The sequence below is a fragment of the Girardinichthys multiradiatus genome, chromosome X, assembly GCF_021462225.1.
Source record: "Girardinichthys multiradiatus isolate DD_20200921_A chromosome X, DD_fGirMul_XY1, whole genome shotgun sequence".
In the NCBI taxonomy this organism is placed as follows: Eukaryota; Metazoa; Chordata; class Actinopteri; order Cyprinodontiformes; family Goodeidae; genus Girardinichthys; species Girardinichthys multiradiatus.
In genome coordinates, this window is record NC_061817.1 from 14,342,997 (window position 1) to 14,355,224 (window position 12,228).

The window sequence follows — 12,228 nt, forward strand, 5'->3', positions numbered from 1 at the left end:
AAGGGGTCATTGTAGTGAGGAACAGCACTTGTGTTTGTGTCGGAGCGGCCCATGATGTCCCCTCTAGTCTCTCATTCTGTTTATATACAAGCACTGATTTTAACGAGTGTCCGTCTCTCAGTTTGTAGAAAGGTGCTGATCCAGTTAGAAAACACAGAAGGCCCACAAGAGGCCTTATGTGCCAGGCCACAAAAACAAACACCTGCCAAGCCCACCCAAAATTTTCAGCAATGTAATACATTTCAGATGCAATATGGAGAGCAAGATTTTTTATTTACTTAAATTTAATGTGTTGCATTAGTGCATCTCACAGGTGAATTTCCCACATTTATAATCTTTATTTAGGCAAATAAAAAATATTTTACCAAACACAAACAAAGAAACAAAAGGGATGATTTCAAACACAAAATAACTTATTTGTGGGGTAAGCCATGGATGATGCTTTAGTCTAAATAAAAATAGGCCACTATAAGAAACTACATATTAAAAATAACTATCAGCAAATATCACATGAGTGACTAAAACACTGGGGTAAACTGTAAAACCTAATTACTAACTCAGTAAGCTTTCTGTCTGTAAAAAGGCAGAGATGTTCACTAAAGCTGGAAATTTCCACAATACAACTTAACTTCAGTTAAAATGTAACTTAAGAAAAATAGAAAACCATGTTTTATCTACAATCGTAAAATTAAATTAGTTTTAAATTGATTTAAACGCAAAATGTTTACTCGCTCTTGCTTATAAAAAAGGAATGTTAGCAGCGTTCGCTAACAGCTAAAGGACTTGTTTCATGATAGGATGCACATTTTATGATATCTGAATGGTTTTAGACTTTGGACAGGAAATAGATTATATTGATGACACCAGATATTTTTTGTCAAGCTCAGGGCCATAATTGATGCTATTTGAAAGTTGTTAGATTAGGCCTTAGGCTAAACCGATAAAACAAACTTTTAAGATTTAGCCAATAACGTTGATGTAAAAACCTGCATACTTTATCAGAATAGATTTTACTCTATTATGAAAATAAATTCTCATTTTAATAACTTAAACATGCTCCAACAAATTTGTTACCTCAACTTATTCAGTAAAATTTAAATTCTAATAATTTAGATAATTCTTCTCATCCGGGCCGGCTGCACGGTGACACAGTTGGTAGCAGTGTTGCCTTGCAGCAAGAAGGTTCTGGGTTCGACTGTGGTATTGTTTGTGTGTTGCCCTGCGATGGACTGGCGATCTGTCCAGGGTGTACCCTGCCTCCATAGACTGCTGGAGCTTCCCCACGACCCACTATGGAAGAAGCGGTATAGAAGATGAATGACTGACTAACTGACTGCTCTTCTGGTTTGTTATCTGACAATAAAAGTAACAAAGAATAAGAATTGGTTAATGATTATGGTAAGACAACCTTATGGAAACTTTTTAAATCTATCTGTAAGAAGGTGGTTTTTCAGTTAAATTTGGATAGAAAATTCTTGCTTCAACACCAACATTTTCTGAACTAGAAGTCTGGTGCTGCATTAAATTTGTGTTTATAGTTGTAGCTCGTTGCTATGACATTAGCTAAAGGCTCCAAAAGTTTATGACAATATATCTATCTCAATTGAATTTATCTATTCATTCCTAAAACAATCCATGTAAACAGGCTCTCCCAGTTCTCTGCCGCACACCTCAAGTGAAGATAGCTAAGACAGACAGAACCAACATATTCAGTTGAAATCTTGTTTGGGTAGGATTTGTTACCGAAATAAAGTAGCTAAGGTTGGTAGCTTAAGCATTTTTTAAACACCTGAATTGAAATCCCTTGGTTGCTGGCTGCAGTGAAAAATCCTCTTGCAGTCAATTTAAGAACCTAATGTTTCCATGTCATAAAATCTAGGCCTAATGTTTTAAAAGTCCTCTTTTAAAACACAAAACAAAAAGAAAAACTAGCCTGTGGGCTGCCTATCCTTTGATGTTGTTTTACCACGGAACAAAACTATAACGAAAAATTGATTTTAACCCAAATATAGGTTGTTCATTTCAGTTTTTACAGTGTACATAGGGCTTAAATAGATAGCTTGATCAACCAATCAGTATCTGTATATATATTTGCGTGCTGCTTCTTTAAGACCCTTCCCCGGCATCTTTTTGTTTTTTTCCCTCGTCCTCGCACAAGGGGCTCTTTAAGGCCTGGCACGGACACACAGAGCGAGCATTCATTCCCGGGCTGCGAGCGAGGGGGCTGGGGAGCGAGCGTCACTTTGGAAACTCGGGAACTCACGGATTCTCGTGCTAAACCGGCGAGCTCCTTTTCTCATTCCCGAAGTAAGGCGCTTAGCATTTCCAACTCTTTGCTCTCTACTGATGGTGGGTGCTCTGGCTCCGCGATTGGAAATCCTAACTCCAGAATTAGAAATGTAATGGTATTATTTGATTACTGATAAAGAGTTAGAATACTTTTATTGATTATTAGTTTTTGACGTTTTATTTAGGTCTATGTATCAATATCTAGCTCTGAATGGCTTTACGTCCTGTTTCATTATTGTTAGATGACTGGTTTTGTTAGCGCAACAAGTCTTTCTCTTGCAGACTGATTTCCTGTTTTGTTTTTATTGCAACGTTGACCATGACCTTTTTTTCTTTTTTGTTTTTCATTTTTCATACTTCTCTGGAAAATACTACAAAATCAATGGGGCCTACATTCAACTATAAAACTTTCTTTGTGCAGTTTTTAAACCCGATTTTGCGCTTTTAATGTGATATGTGGCAGCTTGATGGGTTTGATGAGCCTAACAGATAAAACACATAAAGTTTTGGGGCAAGCAAATTAAGGCCAACTTATTGGCCAGTCAGGCGGTGATAATGAGATCCCGTCGCCCAAATTCATTATGCGCACTAGATGTGCTCAATTGCCTAATCCAAACCAATTACCAGCAACGGCTAAATGTTGTTTTTTGTTTTTTTTTTCGAAAGCAACGTAGGCAATTTCACAATACATTCGCGCATTTATCGCACAAGAGACACGAACAAGCAAACTGTGGTACAGCAAATGTCATTTGTTCCCTTATACGCACGAGTTTTACTCACAGAAATCTCTTGGGACCTAATGACAGCCTGCAAATTGGGACTAGTAGACCAGATGGTGAGCGAATATCAAAAAATTGGACAGGTGGTGGAGCTTCAATCATCAGTTCGTTGGAAACGTATACCCTCGACACCCGTTAATTTAATGCTTGTTTTTGAATCACATTTATCGAGAAATGCGGTTAATGCAACCAGCTTCCTGAAGGCATCCACTTAGGTAATAAAAAATCTATTTGTAAGAGGCGATCGGAACAGCACGAACATTTAACTCCAAGTATTATCCATATGGGTTACCGATCAACAGCCTTTTTTTGTGCACAAAATTTCGCCTATTGGGACGGTAATTTTAAGGGAAGGGTCCATTTGCCTGAGAAAAAGGTTGTACTTTTTGCGTGCTGGTAGACATTCCCCCGTTTTACAAATAAGCAGTGTCTAGTTTGCACACGCGCAAAGGAAACGCACGCACACGAGGTTTGTTTCCAGCACCAGTCGTTTACGCACTAGATGAGCAGAAACCAGAGGTCTTTGCAGTAGCAAGTAGGCCTACTAGTAAACATGCGGTAAACACCTAAAACAAGGCATAACAGAATTTCAGTAAAGGCCTGTTGCAATGCGGAAACTGACGCCTGATTTAAGATAATAAGATTTAGCTACCCACCTTAGATTTATTTGGGACTCCCGGTGGCTCTTGCTTTCAAGTCAGTTGATTTAATATGTTAATATATGTTTAGTTTAGTCCCACCAAAAAGCAGCGTCCATGAATTTAAAATACCGTGACAATCTAAATTTTGGACCAGGAATGTGGTCAATTTATCGTTTCAAATTTTTATTTCATATTTTGCCAAACGAAAAATGTGTTTTTATATAAAGCAGTTCGACAAATCTTGCTAACCATGCTGTAATCATATGGAGAGTTCGGGGACAGGACGGTGGGAGGTTCTGATTGGCAAAAGAAAATGGTACAAGCAAAAAAAAAATATATATATATATAAATGAATGATAAAATAATACAGAAATTATCAATTACACAAATAATTATTCCAAATCATGAAATTCAAGTTTTTAACCAATATTATGCAGACTCCCTGAAAAGATACGCACATTTAAAGTTAGCCATTGCATCCGCTTGGTGGCCCAACTGCTCGTTTTGGGTAAGCTGGCAACATTAAAAGCTCTAAAAAATAGATTTTAACTAAATGTAATGCAGGCTGATTCTGCGTAGGACAGTGTTTCATAGCTTGATTTTGCCTCTATGTGTATTGGCGCCTGCAGCACTTAAGCCGGCGTGGGGCAGAGGTTGCTTATCTGCATTATAGTTTTACGATCATGATTTTATTCAAGGAATTTTAATATACAATAACATACTAAAACTCCTTGAATTCTGTTTGCAATTAGTAGTGGCCCCCATTAGGCCACCCTGTTCCAAGTCACACAAGCACTAACGAAATTATGAAATAAAATCTTTTGGCCATCTTTCCCATACGTGGTGGAATTTCAGCGATTAATAAAGCTGACTTGATGCTATGTTCAAACATTTGCTGTTCCAGGTCCTCCCTGTTGGATTTCAACCGCAGGATACACGCAGGAGAGAGAAAACGGGAAGTCAGGAAGGAAGTGAGACTGGGTGAGTTTGGCACAGACCGCTGCCCATTAGTAGGTAAACTGGGGTCGAAGGTGCTCACTGAGCCGTCTATGATACCAACAATACGGATGGAAAGAACTTTAATGTGGAACCCTCACAGAGTTTTGCAACGGAGGCTCAGAGTAGAGACAGACTGGCAGTTTATATTATAACTTCAGTGGAGGCCACAGAGACAGAATAACGCAGAGCTGCCACTCGGTGCGTCATTGTAAGTTAATTACGAGGAGCAAGACAAGTAGCTGAGCTTGTAGGAACAGGTTTAAGTCCTCCGGAGGAGAGTGTGTGTGTCTCTAAGAGAAAGCGAGAGAGAGAGAAAGGCAAAGAAGATGTCCAGAGAGGAGCAGAGCTTCTCAGAGGTGGAGCTCAGTCCCGGCATGTCGGACGACAGTCGCTCCCTGTCCCCGGGTCATTCCTCCGGTGCGGCAGGTGGAATCGAGTCGCCCCTCCGAGGGCAGCAGCCGCAGCTGGCGGCTCTGGACGACGCCTCGGCGGGCTGCTCGTCCGTCAAGTCCGACGACGAGGAGGAGCGCTTCCCCGCCGGGATCCGCGAGGCGGTGAGTCAGGTGCTCAACTGCTACGACTGGACCATCTTGCCGATGCCCGTGCGCGTGAGCGCCGGAAGCAAGAGCAAGTCTCACGTGAAAAGGCCAATGAACGCCTTCATGGTGTGGGCGCAGGCCGCGCGGAGGAAACTGGCCGACCAGCATCCCCACCTGCACAACGCGGAGCTCAGCAAGACCCTGGGGAAGCTGTGGAGGTGAGGGGCCCAAAGCCTGCGGGTCAGTTAGTGCTGACCATGATCTATATTCCTGTGTTGATGCTCACACACAGTTTCAGTTAGATGCCATGATACAAAGCACATGCACTACATTTACATAATAAATCTGGAGCTGACAAGGTAAAATAAGAGGCAAGAAAACGTTATTGTTGAACAAGAAACAAAACAAAGTAGAGAGGTACAGGGTCTGATATGTACAAACGTGGTAGCCCAGTCATTATACAAAACATATCAATAAAAAAAATAAATCATATGATAAAATAAAACCTTATATAATACATATGGATTGAATAAAAGTCCAAAGACAGCACCACATAATGCATCGTGTACTTTCCCTTAACATATACGTTTTGTGCACGTCTGTCTGTCTGTCTGTCTGTCTGTCTGTCTGTCTGTCTGTCTGTCTGTCTGTCTGTCTGTCTGTCTGTCTGTCTGTCTGTCTGTCTGTCTGTCTGTCTGTCTACTTACCAGCTGAGCAGCTCTTGTTTTTGTGAGTGTGACATGGTTACATAATGGTGGCCAAACTCTGTTGAGACTTTACTCTCTGTCAAAAGATGGGTTTCTTCTTAACACAGCCACTTTGTGTTTATTTCAAAAATTTGAACAAAAAGAACAAAATGCAAATACATATCTCCAGAAGTCTTACTCCAATGTAAATATCATGCAACCTCATGCAGCAACTGAAAATGGATTTAGTTGTCACTTTCCATCATTTGTATATCCTCAAATACAAACTATCTAAAGTTTGATTTGGACAGTTAAGTGAGATACTAGCACTTCCCAATTAAAGGCAAGAAGCCCAGCAAAGTTAAAAGAATTAAACCTGATCAAATCAAATATTAATTAGATAAAGACTTCACCTTGAGCTCAGTGAGGATGAGCTAATTGGGCCTGAAACACAATAAACAGGGAGCCTAAGAAAGTTTGGGGGTTTCTCATGCCATTCCTGCCAGCAGGAGTAATAGTAGGAGCTCAGTTCCATGTTCTCAGACAGGATGCAACCTTGGCCTTTTTATTTCATTACTGTCTGGCAGTCAAAAGCCCCCTGGCAGGCATATCAGTTGTGCACTTGTAGTAAATTCAGTTATCTGCGAAAAACTCAGCGTAGGTTGTTAAAATAAAAAAAAAAACTGATGAAATATATATAAAAGAGATTATATTTATATTGATTTGTCTTTATTCAGTGCCTTGCAATAGTGATTTTATCTAATAGAGCAACACAAAGTAGTGCATGATTGTGAAGGATAGAATTATTTTACAAATAAGTTTATAAAGTTTGTTGTTCACTTTTATTTAAATGGACATCAACTAAACTACACCATCCACACTGTCAAACATGGTGTTGGCAGCATCATGCTGTGAGGATGCTTTGCTTCAGCAGGGATAGCAAAGCTGTTTAGAGTTAAAAGGAAGATGAATGAAGTTAAATATACAGCAATAATGGAAAGAAAAACCGGTAGGGGCTGTTGTGAGACTGGGGTGGAGGTTTACCTTCCAGCCGGACACCGACCCTAAACATACACCCTGACTTACAATAGGATGGTTTAAATCAAAGCATATTTATGTGTTAGAATGGCCCAGTCAAAGTCCAGGACTAAACCCAATTGCAGATCTGTGACAAGATTTACAAACAGTTGTTCAGTGATTCTATCCATCCAGTCTGACTGAGCTTGAGCAGTTTTGCAAAGAGCAATAGGAAAAAAAAAATCATTCTCTATATGTGCAAACTTGACTTAATTGTTACTGTAAATTGCTGGACAGAGATCTTGGAAGTGTATCCTTTTTTGGCTGTATAGCCTTTACCTTTGTAAACCTCACTTAAAACAAACTAATCTACAAAAATCTGATCTTTTCATCCAAGGCTTCTCAATGAGAGTGACAAGCGGCCCTTCATTGAGGAGGCAGAGAGGCTGAGGAAGCAGCACAAGAAGGATTACCCAGACTACAAATACCAGCCGCGGCGCCGCAAAAATGGAAAGGTCGGCTCTGGGTCTGGAAGTGAGGCCGAAGGCCATTTGGAGGGTGAGGTCAGCCACAGCCAATCGTACTATAAGGGCCTCCACCTGGAAGTGGCCCACAGTGAGGGAGCTGAGTCCCCTCTGGCTGATGGGCACCACCCTCATGCTGCAGGTGGGCTGCAGGCTCCCTCCTGCTGCTACACCTCTGAAACCATCACTCTCACACTGATAGACCTATGAGAATTCAACTGTAAAGGATGGCACACTGTTAGGTAAATGTTTTAAATCTGCAAGGCAAAAGAGCGGTAACGATCTTACTGTGTCTTCACAGGTCAGAGCCACAGTCCTCCCACGCCTCCCACCACTCCCAAGACTGAACTTCTGTCTGGAAAGACAGGAGATGGTAAAAGAGAGGGAGCTGGCACCCGAGGCACAATGGGAGCAGAACGTGTTCTAGGATCTGGCAAACCTCACATTGACTTTGGTAATGTGGACATCGGAGAGATAAGCCATGAGGTGATGGCCAACATGGAGCCATTTGATGTCAACGAGTTTGACCAGTACCTTCCCCCTAATGGGCATCCAGGGGTTGGACAGATTGGTGCAGCAGGCGGGGCTGCAGCAGCTTCACCTGCCTCTCCGTATGCCTATGGCATCTCGACGACTTTGGCTGCAGCCAGCGGACACTCAGCAGCCTGGCTTTCCAAGCAGCAGCTGCCACAGCAACATCACGGCTCCCCACTGGGCTCAGATCCATCCAAGGCACAAATCAAGAGCGAGGCAGGAGGTTCTGGGGCTCACTTTGCTGAAGTAGCCTCAGCAGGAGCTCATGTCACCTACACACCGCTCAGCCTTCCCCATTATAGCTCCGCCTTCCCCTCGTTGGCCTCCAGGGCTCAGTTTGCAGAATACACCGACCACCAGCCCCCTGGGACATACTATGGACACTCTGGCCAGGCCTCGGGGTTGTACTCTGCCTTCTCTTACATGGGGCCCTCCCAGAGGCCTCTCTACACAGCCATCACTGACCCAACCAGTGCGTCGCAGTCACACAGCCCCACGCACTGGGAGCAGCCCGTCTACACAACATTGTCGCGGCCATGACAGATGGTGAGAGCAGAAAGCACCGGTGCAGGTTCAGGCCCAGTGTCAGACCAAAGCAGGAGAGGAGGCGGCAACAACAGCAGCTCTGTTTGTTACGTCGGAGATAGAAGTGCTCTGGTCTGGGGGGAGTGGGCAGGCACTGGCGGAGATGGCTGGGGAGGCAGAAGGGGTAACGCCTTCTGATCTTGGCCAGATGAAAATGCTGTCACAGCAGAAGATTGCGTATCGAGTGTGGAGATTTTGATTCTCGTTTTATTTACTGGCAGTGCTCGGTGTAGGAGTCTGGGAGAGTAATACCTCGGTCATGCAAAGAAAAACATCCACCCAACAGAACTGCAGCAGAGGTTTTGACACTAAACATGAAAATGGGTGAGAGGGGATTATATTCCCATTATTTTTGAAGACTTCATGTGCATTACAGCTGGCACATTGCCTATTACAAGCCTCTTCCACAGCAGCAAGACCTTAATTAGGGTTGTGAAGGGGGTGACTAAAAGTACACCATATTCTTGTTGTAAGAAATGCATCAAATGCCACACAAACGGAGTGCCAATTCCTTTGTTGGCTTTCCATTTCAATTTAGGACTGACCTTTGATCACACATAACATTTCTTTGAAAAGAAAGGCAACAGACACGTAACAAAGTGTGTTGTATATTTACAGAAAACTGACTTTATACCTACACACTATTATCAAGATGTAGACGATGTAGGGCACGTGATGCTATAAATGCACCTGTAATATATTCCTGCATGCTGATGCAAACTTTTTATAAGATGACCAAAGTTTTATGACCAAAACCTTTGTTTTCTGAAGAAACTGGAACTTTTATAGATGTTTCTCCCAACATGGCATCCTGAACTACCTGACACTCTGTAGCTTAGTAGACCTTTTATTATCTGCTTTTATTAGTATAATTTTACTTTCAATATGTATATGTCCAAATCTACTCTTGCCTCTTTGTTTTTACATTAGCACTGATTACTATGACAATTATTTCTCATTGTTTCTCCGCTGATATTCATTATTGATTAGCTATTTTTTGTTGCTGGTGGTGAAAATGTGCCATCGAGAACACATTTCTAGCAATTTGCTGTAATAATATTTCTGCCATGACTAACACTGGAAGACTTCACTGCTGTCCTTGCTTTTTGCTGGAGCGTTATTCATTGTTTCTGTAAAAGTTCAGTATTCAGTGTTTGAGAAGCCAATACTAAGAGCCAACTGCCACTTGTGAAGTGTTTTTAATGCAGTCTGATATTAACTAAAAATGTGCCTTGTCCTTAATAATGCGTACTAACAATTGGTACAGAAGGCTAACACCTTCTTGACCATTTCAAGTTTTTGGCATTGAGTTTTTAAATTATAACTCTTTTTCATTTAATGCTTTAAATTTCTCCTTGTTAGAAACGTGTCTTCTTAATTCTGACATATCTGCATTTTAAGGGTCTGATTAACCCTAAGCAAAGATAAAAATAATAAAGAATCATTAAATGTATCACCATTCTACATATTTCTGAACTGTTTATTTTTATTCTCTATCACAGCTGTTTGTTATTATTTGAACATTTACCTTCACACTGAGAGGCTTAAGTCCATTCTGAGTGTTAAAGTTCTAATTTAAGTGTATTTATATTATTTTGCACTGCTATTTCTCTTTATTATGAACCATATTACTGATATGGTTAGTGTTTCGTGTTCAGCAGCAGAGTATGGCTAAAGCACATAAAAACAGGAGCTAAACACCTTAACATATGAAAATAACCTGTGCTCTTTTACTTTCTTTTGGAATAAAGCTATTTGTCTGCTTTTCTATGATTTTGCCTCTTCAATTCTTCCTGCAATAAGGCTTACACAATTAAACTGACCACAACCTAAAAAAAAATATATATATATATACATATAGCCTACAGTTCATAGTCTGGACATGTATGAAATTCTTTCCTTGTGTGCCTTACCTAAATGCTTTCATTTAAAACGGAAAACAAACAATTATTCATACTGCTGACAAAATATAACATTAATTATTACAGTCATAACAATGTTAACTCTAACATTTTTTTACTGCTATTTTGATTTTTAAAGATGGGTATAATGCAAAAATATATAATAAACCTTAAACAGTACATTTAAAACTGGTAACTTTCTTTACCATCTCATTAAAGGGACTTTAAAACATTACAATGGTATGATTGAAAATGTCACATTCTCACATTTTGACACGATCTGTTTATCTAAAGAACAGTTTGCTTGACCTTGATTGAGATTTAAAAAAACAACTTCAACAGTCTGACTATTTACAGAATGGGGCTGAGAAATGAGTAATGGCGGCCTGGACCTACAGTGGTAGTAACACACTAAGACCTGGAGCAAAGCTTACAGATTCAGATTCATTCAAAGTAGCTTCTGATTGGCTCCCGAGTCCTTCCAAGGTTTTATGGAACCCTAAACAGAATTTGATTAGACATTAAGACCTTTGAACTACATTGCTCAACAGAGCTCAACTAATTCCCCCTTTATATGATCTGTGTTTTGAATATTATGGTTTATAACTGTAACTAAATACGGCAAGCCAATTTGGGTTATTTTACTAACACAACAGAACTGGATTATGGCTTTGACAGAGCATTCTGGCTCAGGTTTTCAACCAGAACCCGGGTTAAAGTAACGAATGTCTGATGTAAAGACTATCAAAGGGTGGGTTGGACTAACTATAACCTGGCTTACTAAACGCATAATATTGCAGTTAGTGAATGATCATTATGTAGTGCTACCACTTAACGAATGATTTTCATTTTTGATTTAAAAAACCCACATAAAAATGATCAGCTTAAAAATAAAGATAAAAACCTCATAAAGTCTAAAACAATTGTTATTGAATCATAAAACTCACAATAAAATATGTGATACGGGATTTAAAAAATAATCAAATGTTTGCTCTCCTCAATGCTTCTTTCGTTAAAACCTAAGAATTAAATTAATAATTAAATCAATATGGCTAAAATAAAAAAGCAATGCTAGCAATTGCAAAAAACTGTGGAAGACGCTCACTTAAATCTGATCAAGTTGTTGAATAGTTAAAAATGTCTGTGAAGAACAATCTAGCTTCTTTTTGTCTCTTCTCCAAATAAACTGGGTACCAATTCTTGACCCAGTTTTGGGAAAAACTGCCCAACTTCTGTCTCAACAGCATAAACCCAGAACTTGGGCTACAGATATAACCCAGCAGTTCTGAGAATGTATAATCAATTATTAGGGTGCTTTCGATAATTTCACTAAAAGGACCTCGTGGTCTGTGAGAACAAAGAAAACTGTAACCATGGCAACACAGGAAGGGTTACTGTAGAAAGTGAGTAACAAAAACATTTACTGAAGGAGGATAAGGTGGTTTTCAAATAAAATATGACATCTAATCAATGGATTAGACCCATACCAGATGCCAAATAGTGAATATAGTGCAAAATACAAGTGGTTAGGCTAGCAAACATTTCATTCATCGACATGGAGAGTCTAGCTTTGTAAGAAATATGTATCAGTAACATACAACAAGGGAAAACTTGGTTCTTACTACCAGCATAGTTAGAATTTAACTATTGGCAAGCATTACCAGCCTCTTAACTTTTAATTTGTTAACCAACAACTCATCTATAAGCTTTACTTCAGTAAGCTTACATATTACA

At 40.1% G+C, this 12,228-nt stretch overlaps 1 protein-coding gene across 2 annotated transcripts; it reads left to right on the forward strand.

Annotated features, from left to right (window-relative positions):
• The first annotated feature begins 2,235 nt into the window (after positions 1–2,235).
• LOC124863121 (transcription factor SOX-10-like) lies at positions 2,236–10,366 on the forward strand. Of its 2 annotated transcripts, none has more exons than XM_047357369.1 (4): positions 2,236–2,307; positions 4,614–5,465; positions 7,348–7,616; positions 7,776–10,366. In XM_047357369.1, the coding sequence occupies exons 2-4, from the start codon at positions 5,035–5,037 to the stop codon at positions 8,546–8,548; spliced, it is 1,473 nt and encodes a 490-aa protein (XP_047213325.1). In that variant the 5' UTR covers positions 2,236–2,307; positions 4,614–5,034; the 3' UTR covers positions 8,549–10,366. The 2 variants fall into 2 exon arrangements, with proteins under 2 accessions (XP_047213325.1, XP_047213326.1); XM_047357370.1 differs by having other exon boundaries at positions 7,348–7,508.
• The last annotated feature ends 1,862 nt before the right edge of the window (positions 10,367–12,228 follow it).

Coding starts and splice junctions, on each gene's coding strand:
- LOC124863121 (XM_047357369.1), top strand. CDS start 5,035: ATGTCCAGAGAGGAGCAGAGCTTCTCAGAGGTGGAGCTCAGTCCCGGC. Junction 5,466..7,347: donor ACCCTGGGGAAGCTGTGGAG/GTGAGGGGCCCA, acceptor TTTTCATCCAAG/GCTTCTCAATGAGAGTGACA. Junction 7,617..7,775: donor GCACCACCCTCATGCTGCAG/GTGGGCTGCAGG, acceptor GTGTCTTCACAG/GTCAGAGCCACAGTCCTCCC.